Genomic DNA, 22196 nt, shown 5'->3' on the forward strand with positions numbered 1-22196 from the left:
GGGGGGGGGGTGTCTTTAGCAGTAAAACTGCTAAGGTCAAAATCCGGAAGCTTGTTGCGAAGAGAAGCCAATGCACAATCATAATCAGAATCCATACCATATATACCGCTATCCCGTAAGATGTGGTCTTAAAAAATATTTAGTTTTTCTTTCTTTTTCTTAGGCCATCGGGTATGGTAACGAATGAACATCTCTCCACATCATCATCAAGACTTGTTCACAATGCATTCAATATAGGTTGGAAATGGTATTAGTGAACAAGAGAGAAACGGAAGAGAGAGATAGATGTAAATGGTTTTGATTGGATGTGAGAACCCGTGAGTGGCTTCAATCCACACCACCATTACACCCACTGAGGGTGGTGTTCACTAATGAACATCTCTTCCACGTAGGATCCACATCCTAATCGTGAAATGAAGTCCATACCTCATGTCCTTATTATTAAAATTTTGTGATTACCACCTAAAAACAAACCATCATAGATCATATCTTTAACAAAGGCAAAAAAGAGAAAATGACAAATGAGTTCTCTTTGTTTTTAGTGAAGCTGGCCGGTTTAAACCTCGGAAACATGGAGAATACTCGTCACGAATGAGATCGATCGCCGAATATCCTCCTTGATTGTTACAATCCAATATTTTATCCATCCAAGCCATTGTCAAACCTCTATTTCTCTCTGTATATATACGTACATCTGGAACAGACTTGTGATTTATACCAAGTCATTCATATTCCCAAATTTCGACTTGTTTTCTAGGGTAAGAGGTGGAATCGTCGAACAAGATGCAATTCCGTAAGCTTCTGAATAAATTGATCGACGAGATGATGCCGGATTGGAGAGATAAGTTTCTGTCTTATAAAGATCTGAAGAAGCAATTGAAGCGGGTTTACTCCAGAGACGGTCGCTGTAACAAGAGGATGAAATTGAGCACCGGTGACGACATTGAGCCGGTGGCGGACGAGAAGGCGGTTGCTGATTTCGTGAAATTGTGCCAGGAGCAAACCGACAAGCTTAACGATTTCGTTCTTGAAAAACAAGAGTGGTATATCATCAAGCTGGAGGTAATTTTGATTTCTAAATTTCGAATTGAATCGTCAATACCTGCATCTCGATCGTGCTATTATCAAATCCTATATTACAGATCTACGCGATTGTTCCTGTTTACATCTTAATTGCTAAATGTTACGTTATCTCTTCCATAAACAAATGGAAATTCGATATTCATCTGAAATTTCGAAACTTCACCATTTCTGTTATTGAATTCGTTTCAGTTGTTGGTTCTTCATATGAATCTAACCAATTAGTGTTATAATGTTGGATTATCCCTTTATCGTGCACAAATCCTGCATACTGTCACGTATCTAATGCAAATCATTTTGAAGGTGCTAGAAGGTAACTTGATCGCAGCCAAGGATTCGAGTGAAGAGTTGAAGAAAGTTGCTAGAGACCTCGCAGATTTACATGGGGAGATAGTTCTCTTGTTAAATTACAGTGCACTCAATTACACAGGTATTCACTAAACTCTACAGTCTTCACTTCTCCAAACAATTTAGTATCTCCTTCTTTACAGTTTCAAATCATGTTACAGGATTAGTGAAGATACTGAAGAAACATGATAAACTAAGCGGAGCTCTTCTTCGTGTGCCTTTCATCCAAAAAGTTATGAATGAGCCATTTTACAAAACTGATGTTCTAAACAATCTTGTTAAGAAGTGTGAGATGATGCTGGACCAATTTTTATCCACGAAGCAACAAAGTTCATCCCCATCTGAATCAGGAAACAGGAAAGAAGAAGGAAGGAGTTCTGAACCAAATGAGGAGTCGTCTTCTGTTAGGGTTCCTGAAGAACTGGTTGACATTGAGAACAGGGAGAACACATACATGAAACAGACTCTTTCAGCACTTAGAGTTTTGTCAGAGATTCGAAGTGGAAGCTCGACTGTAAACTCGTTTTCACTACCCCCGATGCAACAGAATAAGGAGAGGGAGGAGGTATGGAAGAAAACTTATGTTGTTGAAGAAGTTGCTAAGTGAATTAGCAACACCCAAAACTTTGTAACAAACAGCCTTTGATTTTTGAACAAAGGAGGAATAAGATGAACAGTTGTTTTTTTTCTTGGGACGATAATTGATAATTAGGAATCGATAATGTAATATATTTTCTTTTATAATCACAAAATTCGTGACATCTAATTAAGGCATGCGACGGAGGACATGGTGTTGTTACTACTTACTAGCCCAGGTCAATCTCAAAACAAAACAGTCCGTCTATTTGAGTAGACGTTTTTTTTTTTTTTTTTATACCGGTTTGGTCTCGGTTTTTTATGGGGACTAGCTGAAACAGGTCATTTAGTTCACAATAAAATGAAACAGAGAGGACTATCCCTACAAGAAAACTCAAAATTGGACTGGATATGTCATTTTCACCAAACAAGATGGAGCGTGCGAAAGAGGACTCGATCTAAAAGAATAGAAACATGCAAACATCACCACATTTTTTGTGAAGCGCGACGGAGCTTTTTCACAAAGAAATAAAGTTTGGTGAATACCAAACAAAAGATAAATTATGACCAAAATTTGTGACGTAAAACAAAATAGTCATGGAATTTAATAGAATGTATAAGAATTTGTGCAACCATCGAAAAAACCGTCAAAGTGATAGGACACATGTTGACTAGGCACTTCAGATATACGGAATACAAATAAAAATAACGAGAAACCTTTCGAATTTTTTGAGTTCTGGAAAGGTGTTGTAAAAAACCCAAAATGGAATTTGGTGGAAACAGTGGATCAAAATGCTAGTGTTTCAAAACATTTAAAGACTTTTGACTCCAACTACACAGCTTTTTCGGAAGCTCGTGTTAGGATTAACCTCAACTTCGATGACGATGAGCTTGAAATTGAAGTAATTATCCGCCCGATCGGTCGAGATAAAGCCAAGAAGAAAAGGTTTTTCCTCTACTTTACCGGAAGATAAGTTGGATTTCCAAAAAATGGCTAATTCGTTCGACCATTTTAATTCCAACTTTAATGTGTATATGGAATTCGAAAAAGAGAAACTACATCTAAAAGACAACACGTGAAGAAAAGCAACAAGTCAAAGATATAAAATTGTTGTTGGTGAGGGGCAGAGTGAGAGAAAATGAATTGACGATGAGACAGACAAAAAAATGAAAGAAATGTAATACACCACCTCATAGCCTAAACCCTATAAAACCTAAACAAAAGAAACATTAGATACCAAAACTAGGATTTGCTTTGTCTTTTCTGACCGACAAAGCCACTACAAAAATAAGAGAATTGAGAAGTGGCGAGATCAGAAAGCAAAAAGAGAATTGTAGAGAGGATCACCACCAACTTGTGTAAAATGAAGGTTGTAAAAGTCGTTAGGCGGTGGTCGGGCGATTGAATGAGGTTAAAGGACTAATCGGTTTAGGTGGGGATTAATCAACGCCTAGGCGAAGACCCTTAATTGTAATAGATTTTTTTAATTAAATATTACCTATATCCTAACAAAATAAAAAACCATAAAACTTAGGCATATTCAGCCGTCTAAATATTTAATTATTGTATATAATAATTTTTAGACTAATTGATGATCTTTTTAATGGTTTTAGTCATCAATCGTCATAATTTAGTCACCCAATAATATAAATTTGACTAATCAAAGATTTTTTTTTGAAAATTTTGTCTGTCTGATTTTTTTACCGGCTTAGACCGTCTAGACCGTCTACAGCCGCCCAAGATCGACTCCGTCTAACTCGACCGACTAACATTAATCATAGACAGTAAGAGGCTGCCTAGATCGATTTTTACAAGACGGTGTAAAATATATAAATACAAAAAAAACCTATTTGTATAACACATATTCAAGTATAAAACCAAATGAAAAAATGAAGATGCAAGGATAAAACCATTCGTAAATAGGAAATCTCATAGTGATACTTGAATATGGTAAAAGTCCTACTAATGCTTCTTTAGGGTACTAACTGGTGAATTGAGGAGGGTTGAGGTTGCAGACGATAAAGGAGGGCTGAGGTTGCAACGATAGAAAAGGGAAAAGTTTATATATGTTGGGTATGGTGTCAAAGAAAGAACAAAAGAATCAAAAAGGACGTACCAATAACATGTTAAGGGTGATGGGAGAATAGATAGGTGGTGTGATATTTTCATTCTATTTACTTGTTTTTAGAGTTTATTTTAGCATATTTCATTTCATTTTAGCTAATCTTCATGCATATTTTCCTTTTTGTTATTTTGTATATGTATCAGATACTTTCTAGTCTTTTGAGTTTAATTGCGGATTTATTAAAGACTATTCAATGTTGAGCGATGGTCGAGTGTGAGATCTTGCTATTTAAAGCTTGCAGTGTATTTCCAGATTAGTGGATGATAGCAATTGGGCTTGATGTAAATAAGAAGAACAAGATAGAATCATATGTGCTACTGATCCAAGAGGATGTGATGATTTGGACTATGAAAGATCAAGGAAGATATGGGCTAATTTGGAAGTGTTTTGTTGACAATCAATTGGGCCTAGAAGACATTCAAGTGGGCCGAACCAAATACAAGAAGAGATGGAGGGAGATAGCCTTTAAAAAGAAACGATCCTTCAATTCAACACGACTCATGCGGTCCGAATGAGTCTGTAAAGTTCGCGTGAGCTCGTAGGGGCATATTTGGAATTTTAGTTGTGGCTGCTCTATGGGGAAAGTTTGGTGAGCTTCTTTTGCTTATTTTTGGATCCAAAAATTCAAGGTTTTTCTCTACATCTTAGGAGCTCTTGGAGGGGGAGAAGAACTTAAAGAACACATCATTTTCATCTTGTTTTCACTTGGATTATGTTTGGTAACTCTAAACTAATTTACTTTTCTTTAATTTGGTCATGTTAGGCTAAGTTTATCTTTGGTTGATGTTGGCTTAATCCGTGGATGACTAATTATTTTGAAGATAACTTATGGACTTGTGGTTCAAGTTTATGGAAGTAATTTCTAGTTAAACATATTTTCTATGTTTGTTTGTATCTAATCATGAGTTTATGAATATATATTTGATTTGTTTTCATTTCACTTAGGCCACAAAAATATTTCCTCCATAATGGTAATGTAAGCATTTGATTACTTTTTGGACTTGGTGACTCTTAAAACTCTATGCTAATTGCTTTTCATAAAATTACATACTTCACTGACTTTGTGACTTTAATTAAGGAAATGCTTCACTGACTTTGTGACTTTAATTAAGGAAATGTGCTGTAAGCTTCTCTAGCCATTTTAATAACAAAGGAGAGTTGAGGTGATTTATGCTTATAAATTGCTATAACCAATTTAAATAAAATCACAAATATTGCACCATAACATCTAACGACAAGTTAACTAACTGTGTATGTGGTGAATACCAATATCAACCATCTTTCTCTTCTTGATTCAAATGAATTATTTACTTGTTTACTTGCAACTTTTATATCTTAGTGTAACCTTAGTTTCTTTAAAACAATCAAAAGATCAAAACCCCATTTTTTTACTTTTATTTTTGTTTCACAAATATTTGCACAAAGAGATTTTTTTAGAGTCATAAATTGAACCAATCTCCGTGGATACGATTACTTTGCCACTATACACTATTTTAGCGTGCAAGATTTATAATATTTATTTTGTTGGTTTCGACAACCATAATGGTGAGACCCACATTCTTTATTAAAAGTTTATATTTAAGTTAATAATAAAAAAAGATTAAAAACTCAGTAGGATAATTTAGTCATTTCAAATCATTTAGAGACCAAAACCGCAACAAAAAACATATTTGAAGGACGGTCCGAATGAAAAATTATATTTAAGGACAAAACTTGCATATTAGACCGAACCACAAGGACGAGTCATGTAACTTACTCAAAACTATTAAAATATATACCAAAATCTTTATCAATGAGCATGAGTAGGGATATCAAAAACTCCATGGGACCCCGATTCCGTCCACGATAATTTTTAAAAAAAAACCGGGGACAGAGTCGGGATTAAACCGAATTTTATGTATACAAAAAAGATTATCAACCCCAAACGAGTTTCCATTAGCAACCATTGCAAATTAACACCTTGAAGATTTACTATTAGAGGACTAGGAGTCAAATTGAGTTAAGAAAGGGTAAAACCAAAAAATATTATTAATCCTGAAAACATAAACTCCATCCTCTAAGCCTCTTCACATTGGTTTTAGAAATTCTTCAAACTTGTTCTTAGATAACATTTTTTTTTGAACAAAAAATCTAATATCCTCTTAAATTATTCATAATTCCACCTATGTTTCATACGTGACATGAACTTCGACTTCAACGAATGATGACAACACCTGATACCGTCATCAGACTAGAAACATTTGGTTTAGATCACATCAAACCTGGAATTACATCACGTGGCATAGGGCACATCAAAGGGTCTAACCCTCTGATACATCTGGGCTTTGAACCGAATTGGGGACAAGACCAAAACCTCTTGCATGGGTTGAGATCCGTCCAAGATGTCATGGTTACATGTGGGCCTTCTGAACAAATCACCATTTTGTTGATCATATTTTCTAGGAAGAGGGTCCAACTATGTGCAAAAAGAAAAGACAATAATGATTTAAAATTGAAGGTTTATGTTACATTAAAATCCTAAGTGAAGGGAGAGTGGGAGAGTAAAGAAACAAAGAAAGTACCCTGATATGCGAGGCATATGCTTAGACTAAACGGTAAAAAACAAATAGAGTTGGTCTTAAGGAAGCAAATGTAGAAGTCTTTGAAATCACACGAGCATCCACATACAAAATAGGACCGAACATGTGACTATTTTTCAAAACAAAGGACCATTTGTATAATTTAGTAAAAATTAGGTGATTATTTTCGGTATTTTTCTCTCGTCTGTATTCCCATTTTTGGTGAAAGAGAGAAGGCATTCCCGCGTGAGTATCACAAAAAAGAACCAGTTGTCCTCCCTCTATTATTCTAAGTACAATCACCAGTCTGTTTGCTTTTCTTCATCCCTTTTGATCGCATTCAGTTTAATTGTTTCTCAGTGTATCATTCGCTTTCTGAAATGAGTTTCATCATTTCTCACAAATGAACTAAAGGTTAGTGGGAAATCCATGATTTTAGGGTTCGATTATGAGAATTTTCCAGTATTCTACTTCTTGATTGTTGATTGTTTTTACTGCGATTGAGAATTGGGCCCTGATCATAAAACTTCGAATCAGAAAGTTGTTTCTTTTGTGGGTTTTCAATTTGCGTGCAGTGATGGTGAAGCACAATGAAAGAAGGGTTTAATTAATAATGTGATTTCATTACTCTCGCCGTTCCATATTTTATGCGATTTGGCCTTTGAATGTCAAATATTACATTTCAAACTACTAGTTTCATGAATTATGCTTAATCCATGTTTTCTTGAATGTTTTAATGTTGATACATTTTCTTTCCTTCTTTTTTAGAAGTAAAGAAGTAAAGAAATCGATTAACCTAGTATAAACCCTTGTTTGATGACTCTTTTTATGTTAATGATAAACACCAACTGTTAGTCGATCTCCTCTACTACAACTTGGATCTCTTTGATGATTTATACATATTTGACCTCCTTTTTATTTATGAACACAAGGCGTTCGATGAAATTCCCCAATGAGAGTATCAATCTTTACACACATTATATTTGTTCATTTTGCTTTTTTAGTATTTGCTATTTGGGGCTTATATGCTACATGTATTTTCGAATATGCTTAACCTTTTACTTTTACACGAAATTTCCCTGCTTTTCATTCAAGGAGAAAACTATATTACTTACATAATAAAAATGAATTAACACTTGTGAGTTCGGTGTAAATCATTTGCAGGTTTGACCTTCATATTAACACTTGCATGATCCAAGAAAGAAGCCCTTTCTTATAAAGTTCTAAACTTTACACTCAAACATCTTTAAAGAAAAAAATGGAGTCTGAGAGAAGTGATAAGGAACTAGTGGTTACACAAGTCAGTATAGGAGGGTTTGATAATAATATCACAGCAAAGAGGCTTTTGGACTACATTGAAGCAAAAGCAGGACAAGTTTGGAGGTGTAGGCTAAAAAAGTCTTCAACACCTCCCGACACTTATCCTGAATTTGATGCTGACCTGGAAAACATTCAAAAACTGAATGATTACGAGAAAGTAGAGCCCCATGCTTTTGTCCATTTCGTTGATCCTGATTCAGTCAACTCTATAAAAGAAGCTGAAGGCAAATGTGAACTCGTTCTGGACAACAACTATTTAAAGGTTAACTTAGGGCCAGAAAATCCTTACCGAATGAACCAACGTAGAAGGACGAAAACGCCCTTCAAGTTGTCAAATGTGGTTCTGGAAATTGGGCTGTTAGCTAGCCGGGATGAGTTTTTAGTAGGCTGGAGAGGGCCTTCTTCTGGGCTTGACTTTCTGATTGACCCGTTTGACTGTAGTTGTAAGTTTCTCTTTACCAAAGACACAGCTTTCTCTTTCAAGGGGACAAAAGATCATGCTGTGATTAAATGCAACTACAAAGTGGAATTTTTAGCAAGAGATGTGAATGATATCAAAGAGTACATGGATTATTCACAGGCATCTTTGGTGTTAGTTTTCCAGTTAGCTTCAGCTCCTCTGATCTCCTACAGAACAGCAGATGATGACATTGCTATTACACACCCATCTGAAATGTTGGATGATGATGATCCGTGGATCCGGACCACTGATTTCACGCCAGGTGGCGCGATTGGGAGATGCAACACCTACCGTATTTTGATCCGGATCCGTGATGTCCCAAAAGTAAAAAAAGCTTTGGAGTTTCTTAAAGAACAAAGGGTACACATCGATCACCTTAAAAAAAATCTAAAAGTTGAAAACGAACCAGATTTCGGATCCCCTTTGCGGGACCCGTTTTTCTGCATTCAATACAAGATGGACATACCCTTCAAAGTCTTGTTTTTGGTGAATGCTGTGTTAAATAAGTGCATCATTAATCAACATCAATTCACAGAAAAGGTATTCGATTTACTTAGGGATGCGAAAGAGGAGGTGACTGTTGCTGCCTTAAAACACATCTGCTCTTACCGTAGACCCGTGTATGATGGATTTACACGGGTCAAAATCGTTCAAGAATGGCTGATGAACAACCCTAAACTGATTGATGAAGAAGGAGGACAAAAGGATATCATTGAAGTGAGAAGATTGATCATTACTCCAAGTAAAGCTTATTGTTTGCCTCCAGAAGTTGAACTTTCAAACCGTGTTCTTCGACACTATCGCGATGTTTCTGATCGGTTTTTACGTGTCACCTTCATGGATGAAGGTATGAGAACATTAAACAACCATGTTCTCAATTTCTACCCTGCTCCCATTGTTAAAGACATAACATCGAGTTTTATAGCACAAAAAACAACCATGTTTAGACGTGTGAAGAACATTTTGAGTCAAGGGTTTTACTTATGTGGGCGAAAATACTCTTTCTTAGCTTTTTCTGCAAACCAATTACGTGATCGATCCGCATGGTTTTTTGCTGAAAAAGATAAGCTTACTTGTAAAGATATAATCTCTTGGATGGGGAAATTCAATAACAAAAATGTCGCGAAATGTGCTGCAAGAATGGGACAATGCTTTTCATCAACATACGCGACAGTTGAGGTCCCGAGACATGAGGTTGATTTGGAACTCGAAGACATTAAAAGAAACGGGTATACATTCTCAGATGGGGTTGGGAAAATTTCTCCCGAACTTGCCCTTGAAGTTGCTGAAAAACTACAATTGAAAGACAATCAACCATGTGCATATCAGATTAGATATGCAGGGTGTAAAGGGGTAGTTGTGTGGTGGCCTGATAAAAAAGGAGATAATATAAAACTTTCTTTAAGGCCAAGTATGAATAAATTCGAATCTGATCATACAGTTCTTGAAATATGTTCTTGGACTAGGTTACAACCCGGGTTTTTAAACAGACAGATTATAACTTTACTTTCGGCTTTGAATGTGGAAGATGATATCTTTTGGAATATGCAAATGAAAATGGTGAAGAAATTGAACTTAATGCTTACAGACACTGATGTTGCATTTGATGTCCTCACAGCTTCATGTGCAGAAAGTGGAAACACAGCTTCGATAATGTTGGGTGCGGGTTTTAAACCACAAAGTGAGCCTCATCTTAGGGGGATGTTAAGTAGTATTCGAGTTGCTCAACTTGAAGATTTGAGGGAAAAATCAAGAATTTTTGTGCAAGATGGAAGGTGGTTAATGGGGTGTTTGGATGAATTGGGTGTTCTTGAACAAGGTCAGTGTTTTATTCAAGTATCGAATCCATCTGTTGAGAACTGTTTTGCAAAACACGGGTCGAGGTTTTGTGATACGGATAGGAATTTGAAGGTGATTGAGGGTAATGTGGTAATTGCGAAAAACCCGTGTCTTCATCCGGGTGATGTTAGGGTTTTGAAAGCAGTGAATGTTCCGGGACTGGAACATCTTTTTGATTGTTTGGTGTTTCCCCAGAAGGGTGATAGGCCCCACACGGATGAAGCTTCAGGAAGCGATCTTGATGGGGATCTGTATTTTGTTACCTGGGATGAAATGCTTATCCCACCTAGCAAAACAAGCTGGCCACCTATGGAGTACACTGCTGCTGAAGCTAAACAGTTGCCACGCGATGTTAAACACTCGGTAACTTTTTGATATACCCATTTTAACCTTCTGGTTGCTTTAGCTTTTGATATGCTGTATTGGGTATCGAGGAAGTTTTTCAAGGGCAAAACGGTCATTTTTTTTTTTCTTAAATGGTTCCATGGTGTACCACCTTTTTGATTGACTTTCACTTTGCTCTTTAAACATAGCAGTTTTCGAAAGCTGAAATTGATATGAATTTTTTTGGAAAGTACATACTTTAATAAGTTGAAAATTAGTAAAAGTCAAACCCCATTGGTTTTTGACCTTATGAATCTAACTCTACATTTTTACTTTTTCTTCCCAACAGGACATAATAGAGTTTTTCACAAAAAACATGGTCAACGACAGTCTTGGAACAATTTGCAACGCCCATGTGGTCCATGCTGACATGAGCGATTACGGAGCTCTGGATGAAAAATGCGTAAAACTAGCAGAACTAGCCGCCACAGCCGTCGATTTCCCAAAAACCGGGAAGATTGTCAGCATGCCACCTCAGCTGAGACCAAAGCTATACCCCGACTACATGGGTAAAGAAACTTTCCAATCTTACAAATCCAAAAAAATCCTCGGGAAACTCTATCGCCAAATCAAAGACGTTTACAACGATGATGTCATGCCATCTTCAGAGCTTCACATCCTCCCAACCCATGTTCCATATGACAAAGATCTCGAGATTCTAGAAGCTTCAAACTTTATAAAAGACGCATGGGGATCTAAGCTATCATATGACAGACAACTAAATGGTCTTCTCGGACAGTACAAGGTGGCCCGTGAAGAAGAAATTGTCACGGGTCATATCTGGTCAATGCCAAAACACAGTAGCAAGAAACAAGGGGAAATGAAAGAAAGAATCAAGCATGCTTATAGCGCGTTAAGGAAAGACTTCCGGAAGGTGTTTGACCATTTAGGTCCTGAGTTTGACCAGCTTCCGGAAGAAGAGAGAAACGTGATGTTTGAGAGAAAGGCATCGGCTTGGTACCAGGTTACTTATCATCCGGATTGGGTTAAGGAATCATTGGATTTGCAAGAACCTGATGGGGGAAGTGAAACTGTGAATTTGAGTTTTGCATGGATTGCAGCTGATTATCTCGCGAGAATTAAGATTAAGAAAAGGGGAAAAGGAGACGGGAATTCGTGTAAACCGATTGATTCGCTTGGGCGATATCTTGCTGACCGCATGTGATTTAGTTGCTGTTACTGTTACTGTTACAGTTACAGGTACTGTTACATGTTTTTGGCTGCACGACCACTCTGCCACTTTCTCCTTGAATGAATGTGTTGGTTTTTCTTTAGTAATGCAATGAAATGCTGTCCGGATATCATGTTCAATATAATATATATTTAAGGACTTGTAAAAGGTGAGACCTAATGAAAATTCAAAAGTCGTATTTTTCTGACTTTTTTTTTTTCTATTAAATTGTTTTTTTATACATAAAGTATAAAAAATGATAACAATCCCTATTTAACTATTTTAGTTTTCTAAAAAATATTGAGAATAGATTACAGTCGAATTGGTGAAGTTTGTCGTAGTTATTATCTTGACTTATCAAAGTTGACTCGGTCTATGGTCGTATAGACTTTTTTCAAACTTGGATTGATGGCTGAGCAAGATTACCCAATGGGCAGGCAATCAACTGCAATAATCAATGTCTTGTTAACTTCTGTTTTTAACTGTCACAAAATGAACGGATCACTTTAATTTCAAACATAAAATAGTTTGCTAATTAATAAAAGAAAAAAAAGCAAATGTACTTAAAATTTGTTTATAGAATCCATATAAGACATCTGTTCAGATAATTTAGATAAATTTTAGATTTTTCAATTATAAATGTCATAAGAACAACAATAATACATTTGTCTCATACAAATGGGGTTAGGGAGGTAAGATACTAAGATAGTCAGTAACACATATCTATCATTGAGTAGTGAGATTGTTTCAGTAGATATTGGATTGGAATGGTTTTTTTTTCTTCTAAACGAGGGTATGGACCAAATAATTTTTTTTGAGGTTCGTAATATGAAAAATATAAAAATAAAGAACATTTCACGTTTGAAATTAAAAAATAAAAATATAAAAAATACTTTAATTGTAGTAGAATGAATAATCAGCGTTTTGAACCAAAAACCGATGTTGATCCACGCTAGTCAGATCCAAGTACAGTTTTCTGGGGTTGTCGGCAAGGACCATTTGTCATGGTATGAGACTATGAGTATGGTTTATAAATATAATAAAATAACTTTTAGTGTTAAATATAGGGAAATTTGGTTTGAAGAAATGGCAATTGGCAAATGGGTATATTACATATAAATTTTTTTTTTTATATATTGGCTTGCTGTGTGACTGTGTGTGGTCCTTTTCCATGCCTTTATTGATATATGGTTGGTAAGGCATTTCCTTAAACATCCCAATCAACACCTACCACGTGTATATGCACCATGTGTAGTTTCCTTCGCTTCATTTTACGCCATTAAATCCAAACGGTGACATTTTTACAAAGGACAAATGCAACCAAGAACAAGTTTTTACTTTAATGACTCAGACATTTAAATACATAACACTTACAAATCGATAAATAAGATCCAACCCTCCAAAACGTGTTTTCAAATAGCAAATCATCGAAGCCTGGACGATTATATGGAAATCAAATTACTTTTGCACGACATTATAACCTCCAAACTGTAAGTTGTTCAATATTCTTGTCGATTTCTTGTTAGATTCCTTGTTAGATGTTCACACTTTTTTTGTGAATTCTATTTCTCTTTCACAGCTCATTAAATGGCATCTTGTCCCATGAAATTTAATATCAATAGTGAAAATATGGACGAGAGTAAGGTAAAATACCATGATAATGACCATGAAAGTGGGGTCTCATTAGATGTTGAAATAGATGGAGGCTTTACGAGGTTTCATGAGAAACACTCAAAATGATACACATTTAAATCTATTACATGACAACAAAATGTTGAACGGTGTGGTGCTGTTGTAGGGAAGGGTGTACAAAAGTGATGGACCCTATAGTAACCTTGATGAAGAGTTTGGCAAGAATGGTGCAACAATGAAGGTCTTAACATTGAATACAATGAAAAAAAAGGAAGTATGGAACCTTATGAGGCAAATCAAGTGAGATATGAGACCCTTGAACAATTGAAGTTTTCTTTGAAGAATTATGTTGTGGTTAATATATGGTTACCCTTTGCAATTTACAATGTCTGAAAATTATGAAGTTCAAGTTAAGTGTTGCAAAACAAAGATAGTAAAACATAAATAAATAGTTTCCAAACAATTCTTAAAGCTAAATATTGAAAAAATAATCAATGATTTTCATTTTTCCCATGAAATTATATGATTGTATCAATAAAAACAAAATTAAAATCATCATCTTATAAACCAACAAGCAAAATTCTGCAACAATTTCTCTAACACAACAATGCTCCTAACCTAAATTCAATATTCATCTATCATAATAAAATTATGCAATAATTTATCTAACAATGCTCCTAAATTATGTAAAATTTATCTAACAATAAACAATTTATCTAACAATCTGAAATCATTATGATTTATGAACATAAAAATCAGGGGGCTGAAATCAACACAAAAGAAAACTGAATAGGAGAAGAGAGAATAGATAAATAGAGAGAACTGATAATTGAGAACATACCTGAGCAGGGAGGGGCGATGAATCGATGATCATATCAACGAAGGATGGAGTGACAACGACTCAACGAGGGTTACTGGGTTAGAGTTTGAGCGATGATTGTTGACGATTTGTTAGATCGTTTGACTTTTGCTCTTGCTCTTCTGATTCAGACTGCACACGGGGGCCACAACCCAAGTTTAAAATATTTAAGCCTGCTATGCATAAAAAATATTGGTCCATTGACTATTCTAATAAAAAATTCAGGGGGGCCACAACCCCTCTTAGCCTTAATAAAGATGCGCCATGGTTAACACGATTCGTGTAATAGGCTAAGAAACACACGACTTGCGTAAACCGAAAAGTACATTGCTCTTTCTTGCAATTCAGGCAAAGTTTGTTGCTATTTTTAGCATCTGACCCAATTACACAACATGTTTAAATACAAACAAAAACACACGAACCATGTAATCTTCAAAATTGCTTCTTTTTCTTCATCTGACCCAAAGTTTGTTTCGGGACGGGACTACCAACCCCCGCCTCCGCCCCCGAAATTAAAACGAGGGTTAACCTTGCCCCCGCCCCCGCCCCCGCCCCCGTCCCCGATTTTTTTCAACAAATGCCCCCATACGTGACGGGGCCCCCACGTGATCGGGGTCCCACGAGACTTTTTGACATCCCTAATATTGTCCGTTGAGACTTGAGAGCTGTATTTATTAACTACACCTATATCAGATTTGATTATAACGTATCACAATATTGTCCGTTGAGAGTTGTATTTATTAACTATACCTAACGTATCACGATGTGTAAGTTTGGTTAATCTCTAGTATTCACTAAAGTCTTTAAAGTTTAAAGGCTTAACAAGAAAAAAAACTTATAACACATTTTTAGTTACTCCTCCCACTAAAGGTGGGATGCTTGGAATTTGACAACTTGTAATTTACCCATTAAATTTTCAATACAATCTGCATAAAGAAAAATGTATGTGTTCTTTTAAGCCTGTATGCTAAAATTTATTTATTTATCTAAATAAAGTTAAATTAAATTAAATCATACGAGTAACCATATCATAGCATTACTCATTACCATCACCACCATCGTTACCAACTTCGAAAACCATCATGTGCCAAAAGTCAATAAGAACAATGTTCAAATTCAAAACAAAATCAACCAAGAACAAACAACAATCCAAAACAAAAACAAATTGAAAAAAACAAGAAAAATTAAATAAAAAACTTGAAAAATTCGATAAAAAACAAACAAAAAACCCGAATCGATTTTTTTTAAACAAATTGAAAAAAAGTTGACAAACTTTAGAAGCTATAGAGTTATAAACGTCTTCCAACTCTGCAAGCTATTTTTACATCTTTTGTAAAACCAAGGTTGTAAATATCACTTGGCAGTAACTCGACGGTCGACTGACGATAAGCGATTAATTGGACTAGGGCGAGATTAATCGGGGACCCTAAATTATTAATAAAATTATTTAAAAAAAATAATATTTCCTAAAAAATTAAGTATTTGAAAATTTATTTTTTTAAAATTTTGTAATTTTGAAAATTTTAATATAATATTTTAAAATTTGATAACTTAAAATTTTGAAAATTTAAAATTTTGGTCTAATATTTGAAAAATAAATTTTTTGAATTGTTTTAAAATATTTCCCGCGTATGACCGCTGAGACCGCCAAACCCGAGTTTGACTGATTTTGACCAATTTCTGCTAGAGATGACAACGGGGGCGGGGAATACAGGGGACCCCAATCCCCATCCCCATCCCCGAGTTCTCATTCCAATCCCCATCCTCATCCCCATACCCATCGGAGAATATAAATAAACCCATATCCCCACCCCCAACGGGGACTGGGGATCCCCAGCGGGGAATCGGGGATTTTTTTTCTTATTTAATATGAAAACTTTTACGTAAAGAAAAACTTTAAATTTCAATTTTACCAGCACAAGTTTAAAGATTTACAAAATATAAAAATATACATAGATTGCATAAAAAATATAAATAAATTTTCTACCAAATTTAAATAAATACATGAAAAATCAAATAGAAAAAAGTTATCAGAGTGATATTTGAGGTAAAATAGATAAACCAAATAGAAAAAAATTATACACGAGTTTAAATTAGATAAAAGAAAAAAAAATATAATTTCAACCAAGTAATTACTAATGAGTTAGGTTACTTTGGATCAAGTTTTATATATTGTAAATTGTACTATAAATATATGTTTTTATTGTTTTTTATATTAATAGATATCGGGGGCGGGTCTAGGGTCGGGGATTAGGGTTATCCCCATCCCCATCCCCATCCCCATCCCCACTTTTTTTATTCGGGGATTCCCCATCCCCGCCCCCATCCCCGGTCAATGTGGGGATTCCCCAGTCAAAACGGGTGCGGGTTTCGGGTTCCCCATCGGGTGTGGGGTTTTTTCCATCCCTAATTTCTGCCAAGCACCCTAATCGCAATCGGTTCAAGGCCGTCAAACGATTAATCGGCCGACAAGGCCGATTTCTGCAACACTGTGTAACAAAACATTTTTTTTTCTTTTTTATCTTTTAGTTTGTAAATATATATGGAGCCAATATTGCATCTTCATAAGAAGAGACTCGATGAGGATAGATAGGGATGTGCTGAGCCACAAGGGTGCAGGACGTGAACTATGATACCATGTAAATATATGTGGATCTAAAATTATTTTTTTATTCCAAAAAAAACTTGTAGGGAGAGAGACTCCAACATATATAGTCATTTATAAGACCGTATCGCACCGATACAAGATACTCTAACATAATTTTTAAGAATTAAACATTTTCTGTTTACATATTTCTACGACTCAATAGAAATATTTTTTTCCTTCCCCGATTTCCTGAAATTTACACGGAAGCTTTATCAACATCAAGCATATTGTCATCTTCAAATGTTCCTGCAACACTTTAAGATACGCACAAATATCCGATGCCATCATTTTATAAAAAATGTCCCAAAAATATTGAAAATGTATGAAATTAAAATGTAAATGGAATGCAACTACATGAAATAATAAATGTACTAGAAAATACATAAAATACTATCACACTGATGTGACATAAAATATTAAAAGAACAACTTGTAAAACTTACTTGAAAACCTTCCGTGGAATTACTCAGTGGGCAAAATAAATATACAATTAATCTCAATCGAAAAGAATTTAGTAGCTACTCTGACAGAAAGATTATATTGTTGTTGTGATGTTATTTTATTATTATTGAAAAAAGTGTCCAATCAATAGAATTTCGAAGAGTTTGAGATATCTTTTTTTGAATTGGGTCAAAACCCATTGTTTTCTGATTCTATTATCACTTTTTAGGCATTTTAGTGACTGGCCCTATAATATATCAAACTTAATACATTTTTTTTTAAATAATTGAGTGAGATCACCAAGATGTTGTATTAGGTTAGAGACTTAGATTGTTTTTCATTAATATAGAATGTGAAGATATCACATATCATCCTCTTTTTTTTCATTTTTTTATTTAATTTATGCTTTTTGTATTTTTGTCGGATTAGGTTCATAATTCTGTCTATTTCAATAACATTTCGTCGTCTCATGATCCACCACAAAGAAAATGTCATCTTCCAACTGTTTTAATGACACATAAGTTGGTTAGATCTCTAATGCAAACCACCACAAGAACATACACATGATCTTCTTTTGTCGGTTTATAGAGTACTTCCACTATGTGAACCATAAATTGTATCTAAAAGTTATAAAATTTTACTTGTGGCCTTGAATTATGGAGAGCTAGAGAATTGATTAGGATGATAGCTATATGGAGACTTTTCCATTGATGATATTATAATCATAATAAAGAAGTAGGAACCATGAGAGGACATGAAATAGACCTCTGTAGGTGTATCTCACTATCATTTTCTAATTGAGAGGTCATGACCTAAATGTTTCATGTACTCCTTTAATTTCAACTAGTAATTAAGGACCATTTTAGGAAACCATGTTTTAGAGGAAATAAAACGTGTTTTCTCTGAATATGATTGCAATCCTCTCTGATGCTTTAATTTAATCACGTTTTGTGCAACTAGATTGTCAAAATTATGTATCCACATCACACTAAATGTCAAACTCAACTTGATTCGTTAATACTCATATATGATTAATATGTCATATTAAGAAGGTATGAACGTTGAAGTCAATAGTTTTCAAGTTGATTAATTATCATGAAAACGAAGTTCGATGCACTAATAAATGGTTTTGTGTTAACGATAAGGAATCAAAATTGTCACATAATACGTAAGAGATAATTGTTGTTATGTATTGGCATTAAATGAGATGATAGTTTGGTGCATTAATCACAACAAATTTTAGAAACTTGTCTCATCTATAATGAAATCAACATTCTTTTCTATTGTCTTTCAAACACTAGGAATTAACAAATATGATCAATGTATGTATATTGTTTTATAGTGCTTGAAGTATTGCTATTTTCTAGTGGTTAGCTTTATATAACCTTCATTAGGATCATATATATGCATATTAATAATGAAGAAGGTGAAGACACTATTAGGGATTGAGCCGTATTTGGTAATTCACTGTGATTTTCGGCCCTATACTCTTTAAAACTCATATAGCCTAACCTGAACATTTTCTATAAATGAACAAAGATTGGGGATTTAGGGTTAAAGTTATTTCCTTTGTGGGGTTATCTAGGCCCTTGAACTTGCTATAAATTGCATCATAACCATCTTCTAACTATTCTTTTACTATCAAGATTTATCTATTTTTATGATAAAAATTTCTATCTTCAACCTAAATCAGCCAGACTTTCAAGTTTTAGAAAGTACATAACTATACATACCTTAGTACCTATCCCTTTTTTAACACTAAAAAACAATGAAATTTAACATAAAACCCCTCAATTTCTCACTTCTTTAGATATAAACATCTGAAGAAGTCACAATCATATCACATAATTTGGTAAAGATCAATGTAGCCTTTTGTACTTTATGATAAAAGCTTATAGGCTTATTTTGTGAAACACTAACAACATCTTTTACAATTAAAATTACATCTTTTTACAAGGTACATTGATAAATCTCTCAACATCATGATTCATGAGTAGCTAGCTAGGTTTACCAACGGATAACTGTTTTTTGTGAAGGAATTGATGTCGTCTATACCTTCAAAGAATCCCGTAGGATTTTCTATATTATTCTTTTTACATATTCAAGAAAAATTATTCATCTCAAGAAAAGGAGGGATTTTCTTTGTTAATCCATAGAAAAGTTTGTTTCTTGCTAATTGTTGACTATACAAAGTGAAGGTGGAGTGGAATTCCAGTTTAGCAATTCTTCTATCATCTGCATGACCACCCTATTTTCTTCATCTATGTCATGATCACCTGAAGCACCGTCGTCCTCCACCACTGCCACCATTGGAGATATTGTTTCCTCCACCATCCCTTGATCTTTTCTCTTGCCACCAAGCTCCACCTTCATCACCCAACCTGAACCTGACCCTTTTCCAGGGCGTTTCTGCCATACTCCAATATGTGAATTATCACTATCAAGACGTAGACATGTGAGTGAAGGTGATGGATCCTTGCAGCATTTACGTAGTTTGGCAGCAAGTGTGGCTGCCGGAATCTCTGTCTGGCATGATGACGGAGAGTGGTGAACGTTGCCGGAAAGGTTCTTGTTGGTCGTCGGAAAATTTGTCTTTGCGCTTTGGCCGTTCATCAAAATGGCTGCTTGGTCATATGCCCTGGCTGCTGCCTCCGCCGTCTCAAATGTTCCTAGCCAAATCCTTCTCTTCCTGTTGTACAACTTGCATCAAAGTTTATACATCCATATCAATTATTACATAAATATTTTAACAAGAAGTATATATATATATATATATATATATATATATATATATATATATATATATATATATATATATATATATGTATCAACATCGACATTCGACAACTCGCACTATTTACATTCATATAATATCAATTATTGAATTTGAATTTATGAAACTCAAAATCACAAAAAGAAATATATTCTTTTGTCATTTTATATTCTTAACTTCTACATTTAAATACCAGGATTATTTTTTTTACGCACATTCACCATACACATGCATATTATACACCACCAGATAAATGATCCACAAATAACGAACAAATTCGTTTGCAAAACAGTGACTAGTTACATTTGTAAAAAGTATGTTCATTAAACAGAATAAACTTTGAAAAAAGTGACTTATTAAACATACCATGTTGATTTGTTTTCATTATAAAGAGCTAACATCAAGTGAGAAATTATTCCATAACTTCATATATACGAAAATTATTGTAAAATATGATTGGTAAGTTATTAAAGAAAATGGAGAAAAATGGTGAACTTACAAGAGTGGGTGTCTGATCTCAGATACCCAAGACCCCCATTGCCTTTGCCTGACACCTCTGAACTTCTTCGACGATTGTGCCATGATAGATTAATATGCATGTGGTGTGGTTTGACAGAGGGAAGAATTTATAGGAGATGAGAAGTAGATGATCAAAGTCGGTATATTACTAGGAGAGGAGATGTGGGTAGGTATAGGCCATAGGGTTGGGGTAGGGTGGTTTGGCTTAGAGACACAAGATCGTATAGGGGATGATCAGAAGTTATAAAATAAAAGTTAAATAGTTTTGTAATAACTCGGTAGTATAACAAAGTTACACACCATTTACCATGGATAAAAATTGAAATCTACCTATTTAATTTAAATATAACCTTTGTAATTGGGAGGTGATATTTTTATTTATATTTTTTTATTGGGAAAATGACATAAATATCCTACGAAGTTTCTAGCGTTGGTCCATTTAGTCTCTAAAGTATTTTCATTGCTTTATGAGGGCATAAACTAGTTTTTGTTGGGTCTATTAGGTTCTTTTGGAAGAATTAAACCGGATACCCCTTGCCACATAAGCATTTCTTAAGACACCATTTCCCTTGACCCATGTATGTGATAAATCATCTTCCCTTCGTTCTTCAAATACCTAGAAACTGGATCTTACACAAATCTACGACAACGTTTTCCTGGTTCATCCCTCCATTTCGTTCCTCATCCTTCACAAAATACCAAAGTCCATGATCACCGCAAACTCTTGGCATGGGGCGGTGATTTCTGTGATCTGTCGAGTGATGGATGTAGCGGTGGTTGAACCTTTTGGTTTTAGATCGGAGAGGTATCTCTTCATGAGAGCCGTGAGGTTTTCACTCGGGTATTTCCTTACAAACTAAAGTAGCAATCTTCCTCGTAATCTAGGAAATTAGGGCTCCCTAATTTGACAAATCAATCCCAGTTATAGTTTTCAACAAGGGCATCCAAACACAACTATAAAGTCGGTCTGCTAAGAGGAGGGAAGGATTCAGGTAGTTCAGAAAAGGAGGATGGATTTGGAAATGGAAGATGAGGGAAGGATTCAAGTAGTTCAAGAAGGAGAAGGCGATTTTGTAACGCCCGTAGATCAGGGCTAGTCAATTTAGGGACGATAAGCATCAAAAATGAATTTTTGATGGAAGATTATCTAGAAGGATTAATCTTAACTAAGTTGTAGTATATGTTACAAGGATTCCGTACATATAAAGAATGCCGAAATCCGAGTTATAACGAAGAAGTTATGACCTGTCGAAGTTTCGCGACAGAACCGGCACGACACGGCGCGACGTAAATGGTGAATTTACTTTAGAGCGATATTTGGCCTTAGCGATCTAAATGAAAGTCGTAGAGTTCGTTAAACCGAGAGCGTGCATAAAAAGAACGTCCAAATCTGACTTCGTATGAGGAAGTTATGATTTTTCAAAATTTCGACGTACCGGTATGCAGCCCGAAACTCGAATTCGA

General features: G+C 35.0%; 3 protein-coding genes across 3 annotated transcripts; 2 read left to right on the forward strand and 1 right to left on the reverse strand.

The window, feature by feature from the left end:
* The first annotated feature begins 506 nt into the window (after positions 1–506).
* Positions 507–2118, forward strand: LOC145148262 (SPX domain-containing protein 2-like). The gene is made up of 3 exons (XM_079075127.1): positions 507–1062; positions 1384–1510; positions 1590–2118. The coding sequence occupies exons 1-3, from the start codon at positions 784–786 to the stop codon at positions 2033–2035; spliced, it is 852 nt and encodes a 283-aa protein (XP_078931253.1). The 5' UTR covers positions 507–783; the 3' UTR covers positions 2036–2118.
* A 4774-nt stretch (positions 2119–6892) lies between these two features.
* RDR6 (RNA-dependent RNA polymerase 6) lies at positions 6893–12077 on the forward strand. The gene is made up of 3 exons (XM_079075126.1): positions 6893–7102; positions 7853–10670; positions 10981–12077. Exons 2-3 carry the CDS (start codon positions 7947–7949, stop codon positions 11854–11856), a joined length of 3600 nt encoding a protein of 1199 aa, XP_078931252.1. The 5' UTR covers positions 6893–7102; positions 7853–7946; the 3' UTR covers positions 11857–12077.
* Positions 12078–19272: 7195 nt separating this feature from the next.
* On the reverse strand, positions 19273–20937 carry LOC145148278 (ethylene-responsive transcription factor SHINE 2-like). Its single transcript, XM_079075128.1, has 2 exons — positions 20713–20937; positions 19273–20129 (listed from the first exon to the last, which is right to left on the reverse strand). Exons 1-2 carry the CDS (start codon positions 20793–20795, stop codon positions 19613–19615), a joined length of 600 nt encoding a protein of 199 aa, XP_078931254.1. The 5' UTR covers positions 20796–20937; the 3' UTR covers positions 19273–19612.
* Between the last annotated feature and the right edge of the window lie 1259 nt (positions 20938–22196).

Source organism: Lactuca virosa, chromosome 1 (genome assembly GCF_052849685.1).
Source record: "Lactuca virosa cultivar CGN04683 chromosome 1, Lactuca_virosa_CGN04683_v6, whole genome shotgun sequence".
Lineage (NCBI taxonomy): Eukaryota > Viridiplantae > Streptophyta > Magnoliopsida > Asterales > Asteraceae > Lactuca > Lactuca virosa.

What these genes read in the sequence shown, in the direction of transcription:
- LOC145148262 (XM_079075127.1), top strand. Translation starts at nt 784, where the DNA reads ATGCAATTCCGTAAGCTTCTGAATAAATTGATCGACGAGATGATGCCG. An exon ending in GGTATATCATCAAGCTGGAG is followed by an intron (nt 1,063 to 1,383) that starts GTAATTTTGATT and finishes ATCATTTTGAAG; the next exon opens with GTGCTAGAAGGTAACTTGAT. An exon ending in CAGTGCACTCAATTACACAG is followed by an intron (nt 1,511 to 1,589) that starts GTATTCACTAAA and finishes ATCATGTTACAG; the next exon opens with GATTAGTGAAGATACTGAAG.
- RDR6 (XM_079075126.1), top strand. Translation starts at nt 7,947, where the DNA reads ATGGAGTCTGAGAGAAGTGATAAGGAACTAGTGGTTACACAAGTCAGT. An exon ending in CACGCGATGTTAAACACTCG is followed by an intron (nt 10,671 to 10,980) that starts GTAACTTTTTGA and finishes TCTTCCCAACAG; the next exon opens with GACATAATAGAGTTTTTCAC.
- LOC145148278 (XM_079075128.1), bottom strand. Translation starts at nt 20,795, where the DNA reads ATGGCACAATCGTCGAAGAAGTTCAGAGGTGTCAGGCAAAGGCAATGG. An exon ending in GAGATCAGACACCCACTCTT is followed by an intron (nt 20,130 to 20,712) that starts GTAAGTTCACCA and finishes GTTGTACAACAG; the next exon opens with GAAGAGAAGGATTTGGCTAG.